This window comes from Staurois parvus, unplaced genomic scaffold (genome assembly GCF_062004578.1).
Source record: "Staurois parvus isolate SC_StPar_1 unplaced genomic scaffold, SC_StPar_1.0 ptg000476l, whole genome shotgun sequence".
In the NCBI taxonomy this organism is placed as follows: Eukaryota; Metazoa; Chordata; class Amphibia; order Anura; family Ranidae; genus Staurois; species Staurois parvus.
In genome coordinates this window covers 1,395,116-1,419,447 of record NW_028318272.1, presented here as the reverse complement: position 1 = coordinate 1,419,447, position 24,332 = coordinate 1,395,116, and the positions used below count along the sequence as shown (strand labels likewise).

The window sequence follows — 24,332 nt, the reverse complement described above, 5'->3', positions numbered from 1 at the left end:
AGGGGCTAAATGCTAGTGCTAACAGCAAACAGGGCTGATCCTGCTAATACTGCGTTTTTGTGGATACCATACAAAGGAGGCACTAGTATAGTTCTGTTTGTGATCAATATATTGATCTGTACAAACACTATACTTGTAATGGCGTTGATCAGCAACCTATAGTGTGAGTGCTATAGTGTGCACTCTAACACTAGCTGACCCTGGTTGGGAGGGGCGCTAAATGACCCTGATGCTATCTGATGTTGCTAGTGGCAGTGATACAGTAATTAGCGAAATATTCTTTATAATGACACTGTACTAATGGCACTGACTGGGTGACAGGATGAACAAAGGGTTAATAGGGGAGATCAAAGAGATAAATGTAACTAACGTAACATGTAATGTAAAATGTAGTGCTTTTTCTCAGTGCCATCTTCATTTTTCTCTCCCTGGAGGGGTAGCGGGGAGCGCACAATTGCATACTGTTAGAAGCTTTCCTTAACCTAATATCTAATATCTTCTTATTAACAGTACTAACATAAGTATGAATGAGTTGGATCTTAATAGAATAATTGAGTTATTATATTTATATTTGTTCTAGATTGGGAAAAGTAAGTAATTAGACTTCATAGTCTGTGAATATACATATGAACATATATCTTGGTTTTTATTTACATTCAAGCCACATATGAGAGCAATTAGCTATATCTTCCCCCATCCTCCCCCATCTATGTAAGAGATAAAGTTACACTCAGACTTTGAGAGAAGTAGATTGGAGGTTTTGTTTTAATACCTCTGTTGGTGTCAGTTATCTTAGTGGGACTACAAGAGAATACCAACCCACTTTTAGGAGATGGTGGGGGCTGGATTGCTCTTTCAAGAGCAGAACAAAGGTTTGAGTTTCACTCACTCTATATAGAAGCCTTGATGCGACAGACATACACACACATACACACACATATACATATATACAATCTTATTATCAAGAACTTAACTATATTTTTTGGACATTATTTAAACATTCTGTATGCCAATATTTTATTTCTAATTTTATGCAACATTATTATTAAATCATCTTTTTGAGTTTATGCAAGAAGTGGAAGGACTTTCTATCTGAACATTTCTCATCAATACAAGTTAATAAAATATCGAGACAATACGATATTTTACACATACATACAACTGGAAATAGAAAGCAAAAGATTGCACCACTTTGCCCAGAGCCTCTGCTTGCCTGCACATTGTCGGTGGGCGGGTGGAAAATAGTTAATAAATAATTTAAAGAAAATAAAGAAAACATTTTATTTTTTTTAACATTATTGTTATTTTATCTTACTATTTTTTAAAAATACCATAGTAACATTGCACTACTCTGGGGGGTGATCAGGGATTTTTTTTGTTTACACTTTGCATTGCATGAGCAATGGTAATTACTACTCTGCAATGCAAAGCTTGCTTTGAACTGCCATGAATGTGTTAAGTTCATGACAGTTCAAAATACAGTGATCTGGGATTGGCTCCAGCTGATCACATGATACAGGGTGCTGTGATTGGCCCCATGTGCCATGTGAGAGCTGTGGACCAATCATAGCTCTCCAGGAACAGAAGCAAAGCTTTTATAAATCAGATTGATTCATAAAAGCTTTGTTGTCATTGTGATCATGTGATCGCACAGCGATCATATCACTGGGTCCCAATTACCAGGATTCTCATTCCGCTGTGACGTGGGGGGGAGGGTTGCGTGTACACTCAGGCAAAAGTCCAGTGCCGTACGGATGAGTCGCTGGTCCTGTAGCTGCCGCCTGTCCGCAGTACATTGCGAGCGGGCGGCCCGAAGGTGGTTAAAATCTTACTTTTCAAAAGGGCTGTACTCATTTATGCTGAGAACTGTATATACTGTATATATATATTATATGTATATATATATATATATATATACATACTGTATATACAGTATATGAAAGCAAACATAGTGACCGGTTTGAGTAAGGCTTGTGATAACTGGGCCATGTCAGGGGTCAACTAACAAATGTTAACATGCGGTTCTGAGTATTATAAGTGCTGGCTGTCATGCATAGATTTTCCAATATGTTGGAAATCCTGTGGGATAGATTGGTGATTGTTAACTTTTTTCTCTTTAATATACCATATTCAAACCCTTGCCAATTTTGGAGGAAAAATGTTGTACCAGCAGAATCCAGTAAGTTAATTCAAGGTGATCTTTTAGCACCCATTATGTTGAGTGTTTTGTCCATTATGACCACTCATTATTGAATAAGCCTCATTTGGCTCAAAGAAGTTTAGGTGTCATAACCACTAAATAATTTTTTTACAATTAGTTTGACTGCATGCTACAATTTATGACACCATTGCATATTATTACTTTAGAAAGACTAATTATTTGGCTCATTTATTCTATAGCTATTTTGATCTTTCATGCCCAATGCATTAGGAGAGTTTGACTCTGGTGGATAGACTTACAGTTTAACAGAGGTGTATTTCTTTTTTTCAGATGACATTTATCAAAGAAGTTCCTAAAATGAGAAAAGTCAAAAGTAATCTGAAGCTTTAGTATGTGATGTTGCTGTTAATGGAGGCAGTTCAGGAGATATTGAAAATCTTTCAGATGGTGCTAAAAAACAACCACTACAATAAAAAATGTTTAGCCCCAGGCCAGATGTTCATATCCTTGAAAAAAGGGGGATCTGTCATATAAACCCAGGATTTATTACAAGGCTTGAACCACAGCCAGATAATCATTTTTATTGATACAACACACAATTGCTTCTCCACCGAAATATTGTTACAGAGGGTTACTATGTGCTGGCTAGAGTCAAACTGCAAATAGATACAAATTATAAAAAAATACAATAGGCTCGGTTCAGTAAGCTGTAAAGCTTGTGTTATCCGCCATAATGATCATAATATTAACTGGATGACACCTTTTTTTAACTCTTATTGGCTGTCAGTGCACTATATAACAGCTGTTATGTCAAATACACTGCTCAAAAAAATTAAAGGAACACTTTATAACCAGAGTATAGCATCAAGTCAATTAGACTCCTAGCAGGGGGGTTGTTAATCAGTTTCAGCTGCTGTGGTGTTAATGATATTAACAACAGGTGCACTAGATGGGCAACAATGAGATGACCCCCAAAACAGGAATGGTTTTACAGGTGGAGGCCACTGACATTCTTTTCCCTACTCAACTTTTCTGACTGTATTTCACTAGTTTTGAATTTGGCTAGGGTCATTGTCACTACTGGTAGCATAAGGCGATACCTGGACCCTATAGAGGTTGCACAGGCATTCCAACTCCTCCAGGATGGCACATCAATACGTGCCATTGCCAGAAGGTTTACTGTGTCTCCCAGCACAGTCTCAAGAGCATGGAGGGGATTCCAGGAGACAGTCAGTTACTCTAGGAGAGCTGGACAGGGCCTTAGAAGTTTCTTAACCCATCAGCAGGACCAGTATCAGCTCCTTTGTGCAAGGAGGAACAGGATGAGCACTGCCAGAGCCCTACAAAATGACTTCCAGCAGGCCACTGGCATGAATTTCTCTGACCAAACAATCAGAAACAGACTTCATGGGGGTGGCCTGAGGGTCCGACGTCCTCTAGTGGGCCCTGTGCTCACTACCCGACACCATAGGGCTCAATTGACATTTATCATTGAACAGAATTGGTAGGTCCGCCACTGGCGCCCTGTGCTTTTCACAGATGAGAGTAGGTTTACCCTGAGAACGTGACAGACGTGAGAGGGTCTGGAGAAGCCATGGAGAATGTTATGCTGCCTGTAACATTGTTCAGCATGACCGCTTTGGTGGTGGGTCAGTGATGGTCTGGGGAGGCATATCCAAGCAAAAACCTCTACAGGCTAGACAATGACACACTGACTGCCATTAGGTATCGAGATGAAATCCTTGGACCCATTGTCAGACCCTACACTGGTGCAGTGGGTCCTGGGTTCCTCCTAGTGCATGACAATGCCCAGCCTCATGTGGAAAGAGTATGCAGGCAGTTCCTGGAGGAAGAAGGAATTGATACCATTGAATGGCCCCCAAGCTTGCTTGACCTAAATCCAATAGAGCACCTCTGGAATACCATGTTTTGGTCCATCCAACGCAGCCAAGTTGCACCTCAGACAGCTCAAGAGCTCAGTGATGCCTTGGTCCAGATCTGGGAGGAAATAACCCAGGACACCATCTGTCGTCTCATTAGGAGCATGCCCCAGTGTTGTCAGGCATACATACAAGCACATGGGGACCATAAAAAACTACTGAATACCATTTTGAGTTGCTGTAATGAAATTTAAGCAACACAGACTAGCCTGCTTCATAATTTTTTTTCACTTTGATTTTCAGGGTGTCTCTGAATTCAGTCCTCTGTAGGTTGATAACTTTCATTTCCATCAAACGATGGGGCATCCTTACATTCCCAACACATTATCCAGCCTATATCCGAATAGATATCCAGCATGATATACTTCCCCATTGAGATCTGATGTGTTTTCAAAGTGTTCCTTTAATTCTTTTGAGCAGTGTACAAACAAACTTCAAACTGGCATTCGCTGACAAGGCTTTAGTTAATAGTTGTCATGGCAAATACAAACAATACACATTAGTGAATAGTGCCCTGCAGGTGTATCTATCCATACTTTCTACTTACAGTATTTAGGTTTGATAAACGAATGCAAAAGTACGAGGAAACCTTTCGCTTTGGAATACAATCTAAAGCAGCATACTTATATTATGATGGAATTAAAGCTCAAGTATAGGTATTGAAATTTCTACATAGTTACATTGGTCCAGCTTGGAGCAATATAAATATGTGCCACACCTGACCGATCCCTGTTGAAGCTGGAAATCACTGTAGTGGGCATTGCTCCTACTATGACTGTTGCCAGAGAGAGGGACACAGACATGAGGGGCACAGACACAGGGCATGTTGGGTTGGTGAAGTCACATGGGGGCGGGGTCTCCTGTGACATCACTGGATGGCCTCGCCCCTTAGCAATTTAAGATCTGTCAGGCGGCGGAGCTGCCAATCGGTGGGAGCCTTCTTCGGGACCGGAGGTTTTTTTTTTCTTTTTTCAGGTTAGTGGTGGTGGCGGGCATCATGATTGATGATGGATCTACACCATCCTACAGCGTGAAGGGTCAAAGTCACTTCTTGAGCATTGGGCCTCTCACCATCCCCCCCCCCCCCCCCCCGATTTCTACTGTCTCTGGAGCCTATGAGAGAGGACCTAGTTGCTGGAAGTGTCACCTCCACCAATAGGAGGTGTCCACCTTAGGAGGTGTCTACCTCCGACAGGCTGTGATGTGTATACCCGAAGAAGAACCCCAGGAAGTAAACAGAAGAAGAGAAAAGGATTACCAAAGCACTGTGGCTTCCAGTAAGTAAAATGGGCATTTGGATAGTTTTTTTCATACCAACAGTTAGTTAGAGGGGATGGGAGTCTACTAGAGCTAATATCCTGGAGTTGGGCTTTAAATAATATGTAAATCCAACATTTCATATTCCTGATATGTGCCTGCGGTATTATGTACTTGTAGGAAAGGTATCCTGTTCTCTACACTAGGTGTGAGAGCACAGTGTGGTCAGTTCTCTAGCTGTGCTGAGAACTCAGCCTGCTCTCCTCCAATGATCAGACTTGTCCTGACATGCTCCCCTCCCTTCACAACCATTTGCTGGGAAGATCAGTGTACTGCTGTTTCTCCACCCTCACCTCTCTATACAGCTGAGAACAGAGGGAATTAGATCACATAAAAAGGGGGAAAAATTTATTTATGATTCTTTTTTTATATCTATAGACAAATGTTTTACTTTCCATTTCTATTTTAAACTGTATGGGTTGTTTTACAAGGTAAGGGTGTATATGTACTTTAAAGTGGTTGTAAAGGCTCAAGGATTTTTACCTTCATGCATTCTTTGCATGAAGGTAAAAAAAAACTTCTCTGTGCAGCATCCCCCCCAGCCCTCCGTAATACTCACCTAAGCCCCCTCTTGATCCAGTGATGTGCACTGGAGTCTTGGCTATCCTGGGACTCCCTCTCCTCATTGGCTGAGACAGCAGGGAGAGCCATTGATGTCAATCACAGCCAGTGAGCCAATGAGAAGAGAGAGGGGGTTGGCCAAGCCGCAGCTCCGTGTGTGAATGAACACACAGAGCAGCACCTAGGAAGTGCACATGCTCGGGTGCCCCCCATAGCAAGCTGTTTGCTGTTGGGGCACCCAACAGGAGGGAAGGGCCAGGAGTGCCAGCGGGGGACCCAGGAGGAGGAGAATCTGGGCTGCCCTGTGCAAAATCACTGCACACAGCAGATAAGTATAGATATGTTTGTTATTTTTTATTTTTTTTTATAAATCTAAGCCTTCAGAATCACTTTATATCTAAAGATATTTGTGGAAAGGAGTGTCTACTTGCACTTATCATCATGCTGCTAGACTGTACTGGTCATCATAAGCCGCTGAATCCCACAGACGTCACTGGTGGGCTTTAGTTATACCTTTTTAAAGTGTAACTAAAGTCTGAATTTAAAAAACTGCGAGCAAGTCTTTTTTGCAGAAGAGACACGCAATGTCTCTTCTGCCTTAAAATAAACTTACCTGCCTGCTCCCAGTCTTCTTTGGAATGTACATTGAGCTGCACAAGCACAGGCCAGTTTACATTCTTGCACTGATCCTGTGTACCTGGATGAATGAATGAACTGAGCATGCACAGGAACATTATATAGCGCCAGCCAAAAAAGATGGCTGCAACCCGGCATTGTGCTCGGTCACTGTGCTGGCACTGTAGCGTGCGGTGTGCAGTCTCTCAGCACAGAAACCTTGTTTGTCCTTCGAAGCATATGTGTGGCATTCAGTGTATTCAGTCAGGCCTGTTAACTACATACTTATTTGTAGATTTGTAGAGATTGTACAACCAAATTGTTATGTGTTTGGTGAAGATATTTTGCCACTCGTTCACATAACTTCCTCAGATCCAATGAGTGTCAGAAAGTGGGCTAGGTTAGAACTAAAGAAGTTACTTGGATAAGTACTGAAAATAAATTGTCCAGTTAAATGTTGCTAGCTATTGTTATGTTGAGTGTATGTCTTCGCAAAAATACAGCTATATATTTTTGATATGGTTAGAAAATATTTATCAGTATGATAACACTTTGTTTATGAAATAGGAATAAAGTGCTATGGCATATATCTGGTGCTACAGAAATACTGTATGTTCACGTGGTAATAAACCTAAAAACAAGCATGTATTACACTGCAGCTTACCAATTCTTAGATGTGGTGGCTGCATTATGTTTTCACCTGGTGATCTGGTCAGTAAATCTTACAGTGGTCAACTTTTATTTATTAGGTTTGTTACTGGCCAGAGCCCAAGGTAAAAATAAAGAACAAAAGTCTAGAAAAGAAAACGAATGCAGCCAACACACATAAGGATTGGTAAACTGCAACAAATTGGGAGAGTTATTAGGGCTAGGTTCACATCTATGCGGGTGGTGCTGCTACGGATCCACACGAAAATCCGTGCAGCAGCACCACCCGCACAGAGAAATGCGGACCTGTGGGCAGGTGCCATTAGTTCTAATGGCACACCGCCCGCACTGGAAAACGCAACCGTACTGGGAATGAGGTTCCCGTGCTGGCTGCGTTTTTGGAAGAAGTGCAGGGACTTCTTCCCTGTGTGTCACGGGGCACGAGAGTCCATTCAAATGAATGGGCTCTTGTGCCCATGCAAAACACAGGCCGCACGGCTGCATATATGTGAACCGGGGCTAAGGCAGGAGCAGTCAGAATCTGGAGCAGCTGTGCATAGTAGCCAGCTTCTATCTTCAGGTTGTTCAGTTAAGCTTTGAAAATGACAGCTAGAAGTCATGCTGTTGCTACATGAACCCAGCAGGTGATTTCTTCCATTGTGTAATAGTGACTTTGGGAAGAAGGATGGGATGACATAACTCCATAAATACTTTACTGAAACTTCCCAGCCTCTGAAGGAACTGCACTGCATGTTACAGATGAGAACGCTTCAAAAGCTACAATACTCCTAGAAAGCATGTCTTAAGGTGACACTAAACAATATCCTCCAAAATGAATCCATATGCATCTACTAATTAATGATCTGTAATCTGTTTTGCAATAAATCTTTTCTTACTGAATTTTTCTCCCAAATCCCCCCTCCACCCCTTAGTTCTGTTTGTGTAGAAGGAGCACTGCTCTATGCACACTACAAATCCCATAGTTCCTAGTCCATCTCGGAAGCGAGCAAGAGAGGGTGGCTACATACTGTACCTACCAACAGTGGGACCATGGAGAATGAACGTAGTCACCCTCTAACAGGAAGTCAGATCACAGCAGCAATAATAAGAATTTGGCGGAGGCTAGGAGCAATATATGGGTGGCCATACACACTAAAATCACATTACAATCTTCTTTTAATTGATCAATATTTTATAATAAGAAAACAAGCCTATACATCCCAATCAAATGCTATCAAATAACACAGGCCAGTGCATTACATAGTTGTCGGTGGATCTAAATCAGATTGTAACATGTAGTAAGTTCCTTTCATTAAACTTAAAGTGATAAAAAAAAGTTTGGTTTATGTACAGTGGCTAAATGGTTAGTACTTCCACCTGGCAGTACTATAGCATCCCAACCATGGCACCACCTGCCTGGAGTTTGCATGTTCTCCCTTTGTCTGCGTGGGTTTCCTCCAGGTACTCCGGTTTCCTCCCACACTCCAAAGACATGCTGGTAGGTTAATTGGCTCCTGTCTAAATTGGCCCTAGTATGGATATGTATGAATGTTAGGGACCTTAGATTGTACGCCCCTTAAAGGTTAGGGACTGATGTGAATGTACAATATATATGTAAAGAGCTGTGTAAATTGACAGCACTCCATAAGTACCAATAATAAATAAAATATTCAAGTATGTATTCTTAAAGTGACACTACACCCAAACCATAAAATGTAATATAATGCAGCTTACCAATCCTAAAATGTGATGGTTGCATTTAGACTTTCCACCCTCTTTTTTCACCTTTTGATCCAGCCAGTAACCCGCGTCCTGTATTAGAGTGCCTCCTCTCTGGATGAATGAGCACAGGGGACACCTTTGGCCAGGAACATTTTCAATCTGGGAAAAGGGGAGTGTTAGATGAACTTGCAGATTTAAATAAACTAACAAACTGAAGCCTAACTCCAGCGGATGCTTTAAAATCAGTTAAAACAAGCAGATTTGTTCCTCTTGGGTTACGGATTTCTCCTAAAGATTTAAAAGCTGACCACTGTAAGCACCTCTGGCAGTGTCAAATGGCTTGTCTCAACCCTTTAACTCAGGGTTTCTCAACCAGGGTTCCGTGGAGCCCTGGGGTTCCTCCAGAGGTTGCAAGGGGTTCCTTGAGAAATGAGCAAATTTGCCTCTCAGATAAGTTTCCACTAACACCATTGATCTTTTTAGCAATCTGTAAGGGGGTAATTCTTCCCAATGACCACAAGTGTAAGGAACATTCTTCCCACTGACCATTACACGAATGTATCATGAATTGTAGATAAAGCCATTTTTAGTAGGGGTTCCCTGAGACCAGAAAGTTATGTTAAGGGTTCCTCTGTGTTGAAAAGGTTGAGAAAGGCTGTTCTAACTGCTACATCTGCAGGGCAGCTTGCTCTTTTGAAAATCAACAGGCTTACTGACCAGATCGCCAGATTAAAATAAAAGCCTAAAAAAGAAAATGAATGCAGCCATCACATCTAAGAATTAGTAAACTGCAATATAACTAATGTTTGGTTTGGGGTTTATTACTGTTTTAACTCCAAAAAGTACCTTTTATACTCTCAGCTGACAGTTCCCAAAAGAGGACGATTCAAGCTAACATATAGAGAGATCGATAGACAGACAGATAGATCGATAGATATCTCTTTGTCTATATATGTTAGCCAAGCATCAGCACAAGTGATGGGCTCAGCAGTCCACAGAAACAGGCATGCTTCATGTGACACTCACCTGTAGATCAAGCTCCAGGCAGCGGAGTGGCGATCAGTAGCGATCCATTGGCTGTACCCCGCAGACGTGATCCGGAGGAGAGCCCAGCAGCCAGCACTTTGCCTTTGCCTGGTATAAAGCCACAACCGTAGCACGCAGAGGAGCGGACCGGCTGGGTGAGCGTGCATTGGTGGTGCCCGGGGCGGGCGTGTCCTGTCCATGTCCCCGCCCCCTCCCCCGCTTGTCTCTGCGCTCCGCTCGTAGTATTGGATGCATCGATATTCCAGCTGGAGCTATGCGATGTCCTGAGCTGCTCTGCCAGTCCGAGGGAGCAGCGCTGGGCTCAGCTGACATGCGATCACACACGTACTGAGGCTGCTGAAGTGCGTCCGATCGAGGCCGACCACCGCCCGGGAAGACTGCAAGCTGGAGAGCACTCCGAAAGTCGGCAAAGTGCCTTTGAAGAGCAGCCGCCGGTCCCCGAGCAGGCTTTTCCTTTTGGAGGTTGATGGTCTATTTGCAGCGGGTCCAGGAGTAGAAAAGAAGTGCTGAGTGAGTGCGGGGCTCTGTGCTGGTCCAGAGATGTGGCTCCTGGTTCTGGTTCTGGGGCTGGTGTGGCTGGCGGGGCTGTCGAGCGCTCAGAACGAAACGGAACCTATTCTGCTGGAAGGGAAATGTCTGGTGGTGTGTGACTCCAACCCGACCGCCGACCCCACCGGCACTGCTCTGGGCATCTCTGTGCGGTCCGGCAGTGCCAAGGTGGCTTTCTCTGCCATCAGAAGCACCAACCATGAACCGTCCGAGATGAGTAACAGATCCATGACCATCTACTTCGACCAGGTGAGTCCTGGGAGGGGTGGGCTGTACACTATGCCAGATCTGGACTTCTCATGCCTCTAACTTCAAGGGTTTGGGACTTCAGCTGACATCTTGGAAGCTTCTTGTGCGATCATATTTAGATTTATCAACCACCACTGGTACAAGAGCCTACCTACTGAGTAATATACACCTTGAAATCTTCTTATACAAATCATGTTTAGAGCTTTTACAAACTACTAGTAGAAAAGCCTACCTATTGATTAATATACCCTGTAATCTTCTTGTACAATCATATTTAGATCTATCAACCCATCACTGGGTCAAGAGCCTACCTACTCTTGAACCTACCTACACCTTGAAATCTTATACAAAGCATGTTTAGATCTATCAAAAACTACAAGTGCAAGAGCCTGCCTACTGAATATACCTTGTAAACGTATACAATCATATTTAGATCTATCAACCCACCTCTGGTTCAAGAGGTTACCTACTGAATATACCTTGTAAACGTATACAGTCATATTTAGATCTATCAACCCACCTCTGGTTCAAGAGCCTGCCTACTGAATATACCTTGTAAACCTATACAATCATATTTACATCTATCAACCCACCTCTGGTTCAAGAGGTTACCTACTGAATATACCTTGTAAACGTATACAGTCATATTTAGATCTATCAACCCACCTCTGGTTCAAGAGCCTACCTACTGAATATACCTTGTAAACCTATACAATCATATTTAGATCTATCAACCCACCTCTGGTTCAAGAGCCTACCTACTGAATTATACACCTTGGAAGCTTCTTATACAATCACTTTTAGATCTACCAACTATGTAGCACAAGAGCCTACCTACTGAATAATACACCGTGCAATCTTATAAAATCGTATTTAGATCTATCAACCCACCACCAGTTCAAGCGCCTACCTACTGAATAATACACCTTGAAAGCTTCTTATACAATCACTTTTAGATCTACTAACTAGCCCAAGAGCCTACCTACTGAATAATACACCTTGAAATCTTCTTATACGGTTACTTCTAGACCTACTAACTATGTAGCACTGGAGCCTACCTCAGGAATAAAACAGCTTGCAATCTTCTTGTACAAAGCATTTTTAGATTTATCAAAAACTACTAGTAGAAGAACCTACCTACTAATACACAGTGCAATCTTATACAATTATATTTAGATCTATCAACCCACCACCGGTTCAAGAGCCTACCTACTGAATAATACACCTTGAAATCTTCTTATACGGTTACTTCTAGACCTACCAACTATGTAGCACTGGAGCCTACCTCCGGAATAAAACATCTTGTACAAAGCATGTTTAGATCTATCAAAACTACTAGTAGAAGAGCCTACCTACTAAATAATACACCTTGCAGTCTTCATATACAATCACTTTTCTACCAACTATGTAGTACAAGAGCCTACCTACTGAATACAAAAACACATTACTGTTTAGTAGGTGCTCCTACCATACAGTTTTGGTGGATAGAAAAGGGATGGTATAATGATATAGAAATGTGTGTGGTTAGCTTTGGATCTGCTAAGGACTGTAGTGCAGTGCTTTACTGACCAGTTGAGACTTCAGAAGCTTGATATGTACAAGCTTGAGGAAATAAGGGACATGGCTGAAACATTTAAATACCTGAAGCGTGTGAATGAGGTTAAGGAGGTCAGGATTTTCAGTATGAAGCCTAGATCAAGAACATGGGACAAGACCTCAAACTAGCAGGTGTGAAGTTCAAAACTAACCTTAGAAAGTATTGTTTTACTGACAGGGTAGTTGATGCTTGGAATAGACTTCCAGCAGAGGTACCGCGTCAGTCAACAGTAAGCGGATTAAACATGATTGGGACAAACCAAATAGTTTATATATTTAAGAAGCCTGATATTCACTAAAAGTATTAACTAAGGTGACAGATTTAACTTATTCTCCTTCATTTGTGACTTTAAGGGGATTTTGGTCTATTTCAGATTATCGCTTTATCCTATGGTGACCATATTTGTAACAATATCATTGAATGATTTTTCACAGAATCAGATACGATCAGATCTATGAATGATACATTTCCATCAAAATGGTTCAACTTAATCAAAATTATTCCAATCAGTCTTGGCTGCAAAATCCGATCATAGGAAAGTAGATAATTCAACTTGATCCTTGCGTGTATGGCATGTTGGTTATATTTCTGTTCAGAAAGCAACTCTATTGAAAATACGAACATATATAAAATCATTACGCGTATGGCCATCATTGAAGTGTATGTAAACCTAGTAATAAAACTATTTTTGCTCCCTTTTTGTCTGGTAAATAGACCATCAAAAATGTTTTGTTATATCTGTTTTGTTATAGTAGTGGGTAATATTATCAGGACCATTCGGATGAGGGATGCTTTACCAGCTTCAGCAGCCGTTCTCTGTTGGTATCTGCTAATGACAAATGCTTTAAATATTCCTGGACTGATATTTACGTCAAACCTTGATGGTGGGCATGCTTGGTGTGTTGGGTCAGATAGCTTTATATTGAAGTGTATTTAATATCCAGGGCCATAGCATGATGTTTATTAGAGCGAAATGCTGCGTTTAGACCTTGCATCTAATTTAAAATAACTCCGGAATCTAAGAGAGTTGTAACAAAACTGACCTAATCCCTTGGGTTCTTCATACATTGCTATGCCTTTCACCTTTTCCTGGTCATAAACCACAAAGCTGACCATCTCTAAATAAGCGCCCATATGTACGCGCTGCAGCTGAGTCTGCACAAACAACCATTCTTGTCTTCCTATGACATTTAACTTTCATAAGCAGCTTCTAAATGAAGCGATGAAGTGATTTATTGTCTGTCTGAAGAATCTACTGTGTATGGAGTCTGGATACTTATTGTCTATAAAAGGGTAATTCATTTAACCAATGCAAACAAGCCATAATACAATGCCACTTATTTGTTGCAAATATAAAAGCATATAAGAAAAGTAACGTGTACTAGTACAATTAAAATATTTTTTTTTGTAGCAGAAAAATCTATTATTTGTTGCAGTGACCTTCTTTGTAACTTCATACATTAATTCAACCTGCTTTTAAATTCAAACCAAATTATGATCAAAAAGTGTGTTATTCTTTAAGAGAGTTTAATTCTGTTTTTGAGGAAATATATGCAATACGCTGAATTTACAAAGCATTACGTGCTAAAGAGCCTTGTTTTCAACGTATAGTTATTTTAAACCTAATAGTTTTTTGACATGCCTGAAAATAAAGATTGTTTTCCTTGTAGACACCATTTTTCTAAGCATTTCTTTTAGTTACTACATAAGGGTAACCCTGCTGAAAATAATTTGGAGAATTATTTGTATTGTGTTGGTTTTTAAGGTGATTTTGATAATATTGTAGGGTCTATCAAAGTTGAAGCTGCTATAAAGGTGTCATTTTTACACTGGCCTGTGTTCATTTTAAATACTGTAGTAGGTGTAGAAGGAATTATGAACAGATAGAACCTTCTTGGTTATTTAAATGTAATTCAGGCCACTGTAAACATGACTTCTACACTAAATCAACCCTTTAGTACCTACCTCCATATAAAACAGGGATCTGAAATTCTAGTCCTAGAGGTTGTCCTAGAATGTTCAAGATTCTCCAAAATAACAGACAGCAGTGAATGTCGTAAGGTGTATTTAACTAAGCAAAATGACCATGTCTCTCCAAAAATCTTGGCCTAAGTGTGGCCCTCAAGCCCTTTAGTTGAATACACCTGATGAGATTGCTTAGCGACTCTAGTTTTTATTTATGTATTTTTTGCCTATGGTGTGGATAATTAAATCTCAATATTTTTAATTTTTCTTTTGTGTATCTAGATACTGGTAAACATTGGAAGCAATTTTGATTCCGAACGAAGCACATTCATATCACCAAGAAAAGGGATTTACAGCTTCAATTTCCATGTGGTAAAAGTGTACAACCGCCAAACAATCCAGGTCAGGATGGTGTTTTCTATTTCTCTGTCCATCTATCTTGATTTACACTCACAGCTATTGATGTGTCACTGTTTAACCCATACATTATTATAAAGGCAGTGTCAGTTTCTACTTCACTTAAGAGAACATATGTGATGTAAAATGTTCTTTAACTGAAAAATATTTATTTTTAAAACATTTTGTATGTACTCATTTATCTGTAGCTCCAATGACTTTGAAGCCATTAGATATTTGCTTAACACTTTTTGGTTAGGAGATAATATTGATGGTGCTAGTAAGTCTCAAATCTTATTTATTTATGCTTACTTAACATATTGTATATCATAATAATATAAAACAATATGGAATCTTACTTTTCCAGCAATCTAAAGCATATAAAAAATGATTAGCTGATGAGAGTATTTGATAATGAAAGTTTGTGGTGCTCTGTCACCTTCAAACCAAATGTTATTTGCAAGCAGTGTGGTGAAAATGAGGTGCTAATGTTGTTGGTCATTTTTAGAAACTCCTTCTCTTGTGGGGACAGTTCAGGAGATATTAATGATACCGCTTTTGATCTGTCATCTTCATACTCTCAGTAACAAGCAGCATTTTGGTTTCTTGAGACATAATATGCTAATGTGTCCTATTTATTCTCGGGGTGTGATAAATCATAAAGTGTCATTCCTGATGGCATATTTTGACATGAAGTCTATCATTGAATGTTTAAGCTTCCAAAATAATAGTGATGGTGGCACTTTGAAGACCAAAGGTATCATGTCAGTGCAACTGTTAACAAGTCATAAAGAACACACACAATTCATTAGATTTAATTGTCACATAATGTAAGACTGCTGGGTTTTAGGTTTAGGACAGGTTATGGCTATCTGCTTTTACTGCTCCTCATAATAAAACATTGCAAGGTGCTTGCAAAGTCTCCAGAGTCATAATCTGATGTGCTGGCCATTTGATATTTGTGGCTAGAAAGCAAACATCTGCCTTTTTTGCTTAGTAGATTTTTTTTTGTAGTGAGATTTAGAATGAGCAAGCGCTTCATTTTGAACGTGTGAGGAGAAATTGCACTTTATATAACATGTCAGTAAATATTTAACCCCTTGCAACATAACAGTATGTAAGATGTGCATAAAATACTGGGGTGTAGTCACCCATGGCTACTGGTTGGTCTCAGCTTTCTTTGTTTAGCTCAGACGTAAGTACTGATTTCTGATTGGTCCAGCGGTACCCTACAGAAAATTTTCATTACTCAGAAAGACCCTCTAGGAGCTTATCTTTCAATAAACAATTAGAATTAAATTAACCAAATAAATACAATAACATAGAATATATGCACGTTGACCACTTAAGTAAGGAATTTCACTTATAATGTTGTTGTGTAGTCATTGTAGCAAATGAAAAAAAAAATAACACAAGAACAACCCCCTTAAAATGCATACACTACATGTGTATGTTGAATCTACAGTGACCATGGATTTTCTTTCACTTATCCTGGTAACCTGATAATGTAAAAAATATTTTTCCGCTCATGTTATTGGTGCTTTTTATTCTTGTTCGCAATATATGATAGAGAAGCATGCACTTTTATTTTGTACATGGCATGATAAATCCATTACAGTGGGAAAAAAAATCTGCTTTAAAATGGGGTTGGATATCTTTAAGCTTCTGTTGTAGTTATGTATTTATATATATGTTAAATCACAGTCAAACACTACCCTCCAAGAAATTTTAGCTTGAATAAATGCCTGTTAACTCTTCATGATCTTTTCTGTGTTTATTGAAACAATGAGGTTAAGGGGAATGCTACGCTTTTGATTTTCACTCTAGACTGGCTGGGCATTTGACACACGCTTGCTTGTCTTGAATAAAAAGTATGCCCTTTACTAAATCAGCATAAGTGGGCAGCAGTGAATGAATTGAAATAAATAAGCTTCCTCTGTACTTTGAAGACTCTAAACTTTCTCATTCCGAATGTTACTAGCTTGCTTAGTGAACTGAATCAAACATATTAACCCCTTGGTTTGTAAAGCTTCCAGAAACCTTATTATGTCTTACTGTTTTTTTTTCCAGGTGAGTCTAATGCTAAATGGATGGCCTGTGATATCTGCTTTTGCTGGTGATCAGGATGTGACTAGAGAAGCAGCTAGCAACGGAGTTCTTATTCAAATGGAAAAAGGAGACAGAGCTTATTTAAAACTAGACAAGGGAAATTTGATGGGAGGATGGAAGTTTTCCACATTTTCTGGATTTCTGGTATTCCCCCTTTAAATCTGACTTAATCTAAGAGCAACACGAAGAGAAGGTTTGTTGCTATTGCCCTCAAATAGCTTCAGTTAGAGACTCAGAATGGACATTTTTCACTTTCAGATATTCAAGACCCCCGTATATCTAATTGTGTGTTTACCTGCTTTGGAAACTATTATTGTAACAGACAAGGAACTGGTGGGATCAGCTGTCATTGCATTACACGTCACTTTAGGAGCAAACGTCTTCTGTCCACATCCCTAAGGGAATTACTATGTCGAATAGATGTACATGTTTCCTTTTATTTTTGAGCACAGTCTATATACCATCTGTAAATTTTGTTTTCTCAGCTTGGCAACAAGTAGGGAATACCTTAGAGGTATCATATGTACTGGCTGCTAGTATCCCAGAAAACACCAGAACTATCTTCAGAGACACAGTTGGTGTATTTTAAGTATTTCTCTGTAATTTTGAGTGATTGTGGAAGTAAAGACTGCTACATGTCCGATGCTTGTTCTGCTCTTTTAAAATGTGGCCCAAATACAAGCGATAGAAATATATCCAGCTATCAGTATTATACTCCGTACTATAGGTGTGAATGCTGGAATGTTGTTATGCTTCAAGTCCTTAAGTCATAGTTAGGAGGTTTTCTTTTTGTTTGAAGTTCACATAATAAAATGTGTAATTGTAAACCTACCCAGACATATGCCAAATAATTCTGTGAATACTTTGAAAGAGAATCAAATGATGTAAAATATTTTTTTTACTCAACAGAATTTTGGATTTATGTTATTTATTCATCCTGTCCTCAGTTTTCTTAACATTGTACCTTTTTTATTTGTAAAAGTTGCATGTTTAGTGTTCATTTTATCCCAAAATTACTAGTTCCAAACTGTACTATAAAAAGAAGAAAAAAACACCTAATGACATTAGGTAAATAGATATATCAACTGTATATACAGTACACATTATATAAAATACTATATTTTAAAGTAATTTTTCTTTATTCAGATGTTAACCTGTATGCAGCCGTCTGAAATGTCACTGTTTATAATTTCATACTCTTGTCATTTGTTTGCTAATTTATAATTTTTATTGTTATTAAATAATGAAATGCTATAATTTTGCAGCACTAAGAGATGACTACTTTTATGAAAGTGATCATGGGAGGAGATTTGATTGTACCTTAAATTACCAGTAAAATAAAAGTGTAAGAAAACAGTTTTGAGTTTGTTCTTTGCAATGTAATATGTCCTTAAAGGGATAGTCTACTCAAAAGGTGATGCTTCATAGAGACTGGTGAGTGTCTAATATCTCCCAGGACTCCAGAGGTGAGATCTCCCTGCCATAGTTTTTAATCACTCTCCCGCTTGTCTTTTGGGAATACCCTCAGGGGTGATTTCCACTTTTCCCTTTGCATCTTCCATTATATAAAATATATCACAATTAAACAGAGCAACTAAGACTCCCCTTGTGGTCAGGGTTGGTATGATATTTCTGAAATTCATGCTCGGAGATCTTAGCACCTCAGGGGTATAAGAAACTGTTAGCTAGTTTACCTCTCAGGCATCTACCAAAAAAACAGGTTTTGGTGGGCTGACCCTTAAAAAAAATGAATGAGTTACTTTATTGCAATTAGAAATGAAATGTGCTGCCTATAGAAACCAGTTAAATTCCACCTGCAATATTTTTTTATGAAGGCTGGAGAAAGAAAGAAAGAAAGAAAGAATCTGGTTAGCTATACGGAGTATACATGTTTCTCTACTTCAGTCTTTTTATATCTGTGTGAATGTGTCAAGTTCTATTATCTGTTTCATTCTGAGATCTTGATTTTTCTGGAAAATCTACAGAATGGGAGTGGATACTGCAGAGTTAATATGCCATGGCTTTATTTCAAGCCTTTGGCTTCAAGAAGGAATTTAATTAGCTCCTATGGGGAAAATTAATACCAGCATAATAAGCAAAGTCTCCTTATTTATTCTCAGTTTTGTCTCCATAATAGTTTTGTTGAGCTGATGGGGACATTGCAAGATCTTCTAACACACCAGGTGACTCCATCATATCTACAACTTGATTGTTCCTGTAGAGGTCATTATTAAAATGACAAGATCTAATTCCCACACTACTTGACTCACTTCTGAGAAGTGTAAACAGGCAGAATTGCCAGTATATGTTCAATGTCTTCTAATACTTTGTACTACAGATTGAATTATTATATATTTATACTGATTTAATAGCATATAGTGTATAGCACATGGGAAAAAGCAACACTTTTCTTTTACTGGTTTAAATATTCTTTAATTAAAAAAACTGAAGATTTTAATAATGTTTATAAGGATTGGGATAACGGTACTTTTGCTCTGTCGGTAGAAATATATTGCAATTTCTGTAGTAAAACTAAAAACAGGTCATGTTCTGGTCAGATGTATCATTAACACCACTATCACTCTCAGTCTGCAGGTCTTCCTACACATATCCCAGTGATTTTAAGGTCCACAAGGTACACTCACTATGAGCAACCATGCTATTTCTGTGAGGTAACACGTTCTGAAAGTCCACCTTTGCTCAGACTACGAACACTTGATCCATGCTGCATATACAATATACTCGCAGCAGTCCACCCGCTGCATATATTGTATGAAAGAGTATGATGTTATTCTCTTATTCCAGTTCTAATAAGAAAGGAAATCTGCTGTCATTGAATGGTGGCTGTTCATGTGGAGAGCTCTTATAGCATTCTCCTGGATGGATGATCTCCCACATGACCCTTTATCTGGACACCTGTGACCATTGGCTCTGCTTCCAAACCCTCCTTACATGACAGGCTCTGCAAGATGTCAGGAGAAAACAAAATAGTGCAGATTGCCAGGTATACATAAAATCAGTGCATTTATTGCACCTACAATATCTTAAAAAAAACATGCATTGTAAAAATCCAGATATTACCTCCTGGCCACCCCTTGAGCGAAACTGGACATTCAAAGTGTGCTATCACACTCAGAGATAATGTGATTGCTCATGAAACAACCTATGGACCTTGAGATTGATGGGAGATTTTGTCATCAACTTGCTAAATGCAAATAGGCTGCTCACTTTCCAAGTGAAATTGCACTTTGTATGGGTATTTTTACGCAGAGTTTAGTGAAGGTAGTGAAGCTTCACTTTGTAAAGAATACCCAATCATGTGCAAAGAAAGTATAAAACAGAATTTTACTTGAACATTTGATGGTGGAAGTCAGCAGTGTCACCTCATTCACTAAGCTAAGGGGAAAATTCCCTTGCAAAGCACAACTTCCCTTGCAAAGTGAACAGTTTATTTGCCTTTAGTATATTTTGTGAGAGCAACTGCAGATTAAGGGTGGGTACACAGGGGCGAATATCAGCTGGTTTCAATAGAAACCATCAAACATTTGGTCAGTGTGTACAATTGGCTTTCCGGCAAGGACATGCTGGAAAACCAGCATCTGATCAGCGCTCGCAGCCAATATCTGTGAGCGCTGATCAGTCTGTTCTGGTGGGCTCAGGTCTCCCTGTCAGAACACAACGACACAGGAGGGGAGATTGCTGCAGTAATATCACTTGTGTTAGTACAGTGATATGTCAGGGTTTTTTCCATTCAGCTTACTGAGTTGAATGAAGAAAAACTTTACGTCTGTACCCAGCTTTATAGGGGTAGTGGAGTTTTTTTTTTGGGGGTGTTATCTCCTTTACTACTACTTCATTTTAACCCTGAATCATGCACTTTATAACCTTCTGTGTTCTTGGCAGTTGTAGTTTGACCTTTTATTGAAATATAATTATTTATCCGTATCTGAACATGCTTCTTGCAACAGCACAGTGAGTCTGCAGTAAAAGTCCTTTAAATTTATGACATGAACTTCTAGGAAGGCATTCTAATGTCCTAAATTCTGAAATAAAAAGAAAATCCAACTTTTATACATTTTTTCGACATTTTTCAGAACAGGTTCTGTGGGAAAGAAAGGTGCAAAGCTTGTCAATTAATGTATCAAACCACATACAGGGTGTTTTCCTCAGTGATAGGAGGAGACACATATGTTCACAATCTGGGATGTTTTTTGGAACAGTCAGATTTCAATACAGTGATAATGACTCAAAAGTCAACAATAAAACTTACTTTGGTCCACCATAGCACCACAGAAAAGTTAAATAGCTATATAAGGTGATTTATTCACTTCCAATTTGTGATTCTAATTATAGTTTATCCAGAATATGAAGCCACACCTAAGCACATTAATACAAAAGAACATTTTCCATGGTTCTGCTGATGACAGTTCCATGACCTCAAGCTTGTGACTGTCAAAAATTCACCCAGCATATCAAGCATTTTTTCAACTAATGATGATTTGTATCGTTATAAGATATTTACTTTTGATAATTCATTGTCCATAAACTGATCAATTTTTTGTAAGTAATGTTTGAATCTTTGTTTTACTCTAATAGATACATGCTTTGTTCATCATGGCCTTGAGAATTGCCTTTACTATTTTTTTAATGCCTGTTCATACAAATTGAAATGTACATTGTTGACCTGTTGTGCCATGCCTGTATTCTTTCCAAATGCATTAGGGGTTAGGGTTACATTTGTTTATATTAATTTTCCTCTTAGAAGTGGCTTTGTCTTCTATTGCTAGAATTTGTTTCCCTGTGAAAAACAAACCCTGAACAAAAAAGATCTGGCACAAAATGGGTATATATTGAAGTGCTTTACTTCATTTTTTTCTTTTTTGTGGACCTCCGGGTGCTCTCATATACACTGTCCCCCATGTGCTCTTCAGTTGATGAACAGCTCTTGTCTGAAGACAAAAAAGAAATCTGGCTGCTTTTCATCTGCTGATACACAGGACCTGCCAGCAAGTCTTCATTATAAACACATTCAGATACTTCAGTAGCAGCTGGTTGGGGGGCTTGAGCGCAAACCAATTACAGTTTATGAAGAGGTTAATAATGGAAGGACAAGTCCTTCCTCTTCAGAAAACACTCATTTGTGTCTGTTCTTGTTTGAGAACTATTGCATTGTCTTATGGGCAAGTAAAAATGTTATTTGGTGGATTAACTATATCAAGGAATAAGTATTTTGTATTAGTTATATTTTTACTGAATTACCTCTGATACTAAAATTTATTACAGAAGCTAAGATTAAAAAATAGGATTAGGTTAATTTAAAGGATTGGCCCTTTTTAATAGGGTGAAAAAGAAGAAGTAATATGTTTCATCAGGAAAATTCTAGCTCTGATTTCTAAAGCAGGATACTGGTAATAAACATTTCTTTTCTTGCTGTGGGCAAAATTTGTGATTCCCTGTAGTTTATGTGCTTCAGACCATCAGTATCACAAAAAAAAAATATAGCACACAGTGTTTAGGGCCTAGACAGGACTTCTGTAAAATAAAATAGTGAGGCTAATTTACTATGGAAGTGGAGAATATTCACATCAGTTATCTAATCACGTGAAAAGCAAATTCCTGGTTACCTATGTCATCTGTTCATATAAGGATAACTGAAGTGTAGGGAAGAATCAGCCTAAAATGTGGAAACTGCGAACTTTAATCCAGACTCAATGAAGTCAATGGGGGACGAATGTTAAAAAAATCAATTCTGGCCATTTTCAAAGCTAATATGCAAAGGATTGCTTAAACAAAGGTCAGGGAGAGATGGGCACTGCCATAGGGGACATGTACCAATGCAAAAATACATTTTAAATATCTTTCAGCAGGGAGAGGCTGCTCTTTTTTATGCAACTTCGAGAGTAACATGGGAAAAACAGCAATCCATTCTATTACAAGCTTTGGGGATGCCTTTAAACTGATTTTTTTGTCTATTGGTAACAGGCATGAATTGACCAGTGGGAGTAGCCACCACAACCGATCTAAAAGCTTTGTACAAAATGGCCAGTGGCACATCAGTTATATAGTATAGATTTTTCAGTACCACACTGCATTGTCCTAGAAGTTTAACAAAATGTCAAAGCAGAGTGCTTAGTTTTTTTAGTTCTTTTATTCTTCTGAAGAGCCCAAAACCTTGGTAAAATATCTCAGGATGAGAGCAATAGAAGATCAGGGAACATTCATTATCCAGTCGTCTCTGTGACTGGAAGCAACAAGGATTTAATCACTTCCTGGTTCACAGCTGTCATTTGCAGGCTACATTGGCCAGAGAAGCAGCTATTCAAACATGATCTGTGCTTAATTAGCTGTAGTGGAGGGCAGGGGAGAAATCTGGGGGCTAATAGACCCCTCCCTTTATGGAGATAAAGAGGACCTTTTACCTGCCCATGCTATCAAATAGGGAGCTTAAAAGATTAAAAGGTGTTAAACAATTATAATAAAATTCACAAAAATAATTGAAAAACATTTTGAAAACAGCCCTATCACCTCCATACACACCTGAATGCAAACATGTGCATAGGGTTAACATAATTTTATCTGTTTCCTTGACACAACTCTATCCTTTATATTTTTACAAAAAATTGGGTATTACATTGTATGTTTTTTGCTTGCACTAAAATTCATTCAGTGTATCTTCCTGAAAACATGTTTTTGATAAACAGTTGATCAAATATTGGACAACATAAAAAAATGCAGCTGCCACCATTTCATCCTACAGGGCATCTGCTTTAGAAAGTTTATATTTGTTTGGGGGAGTGGGTTAAAGTAATTTTACAGTATAAAATGCAGATTTTAACATGCATGTGAAAACTTAAATTAAATCCGGTGTCTAACTCCACAGCACTGGAGGCAAGGCTACAGGGAGAAAAGCTAAATACATAGACTGGTTGTCATCACATACAATAAGTTGCTTTGGTTTGCCACTTGCACCTAACACAGACAAAGCTGCCTTTTCTATGTTGCACTTTTTAAAATGTTTATACTTGTTTGATTATTTTTATTTTAATTGTAAGGCCATCCTTGTCCTGTTGGAAGCTACCTATATAAAATGTCCTAAGCTTAAAAAAATCTTGTTCTTATACAAAAATAATAACAAAAAAGATTTCCTTTTTAGATAAGACTGCAAACTCAGATACTTGCCTCACAGATTTGATGGTTTCAAGGAATCTCACCTTGTAGTTGAGAGTAGAGATAGAAATATACTGTATCTAAGTTTAAAAAAAGGGCCATTTCTGAAGCACAGACAGAATTAGGTCTTCTTATTTAAGGACTGAGAGGCAGTTGATCTCCAAAACAATATAGAAAGGACAGAAACATGACCTTTGATAATGCTAAGGGTCGAACACTGGTCTAAACTCACCCATTTTCCCACCCACTAACAGTTATTTTTATATTTTATTTGGAACAACATTTTAAG

General features: G+C 38.8%; 1 protein-coding gene across 1 annotated transcript; it reads left to right on the top strand.

The window, feature by feature from the left end:
• Positions 1 to 10,212: 10,212 nt before the first annotated feature.
• CBLN1 (cerebellin 1 precursor) lies at positions 10,213 to 18,232 on the top strand. The gene is made up of 3 exons (XM_089689471.1): positions 10,213 to 10,809; positions 14,654 to 14,773; positions 16,838 to 18,232. Exons 1-3 carry the CDS (start codon positions 10,552 to 10,554, stop codon positions 17,033 to 17,035), a joined length of 576 nt encoding a protein of 191 aa, XP_089545597.1. The 5' UTR covers positions 10,213 to 10,551; the 3' UTR covers positions 17,036 to 18,232.
• Positions 18,233 to 24,332: the final 6,100 nt, after the last annotated feature.

Coding starts and splice junctions, on each gene's coding strand:
- CBLN1 (XM_089689471.1), top strand. CDS start 10,552: ATGTGGCTCCTGGTTCTGGTTCTGGGGCTGGTGTGGCTGGCGGGGCTG. Junction 10,810..14,653: donor TGACCATCTACTTCGACCAG/GTGAGTCCTGGG, acceptor TTGTGTATCTAG/ATACTGGTAAACATTGGAAG. Junction 14,774..16,837: donor ACAACCGCCAAACAATCCAG/GTCAGGATGGTG, acceptor TTTTTTTTCCAG/GTGAGTCTAATGCTAAATGG.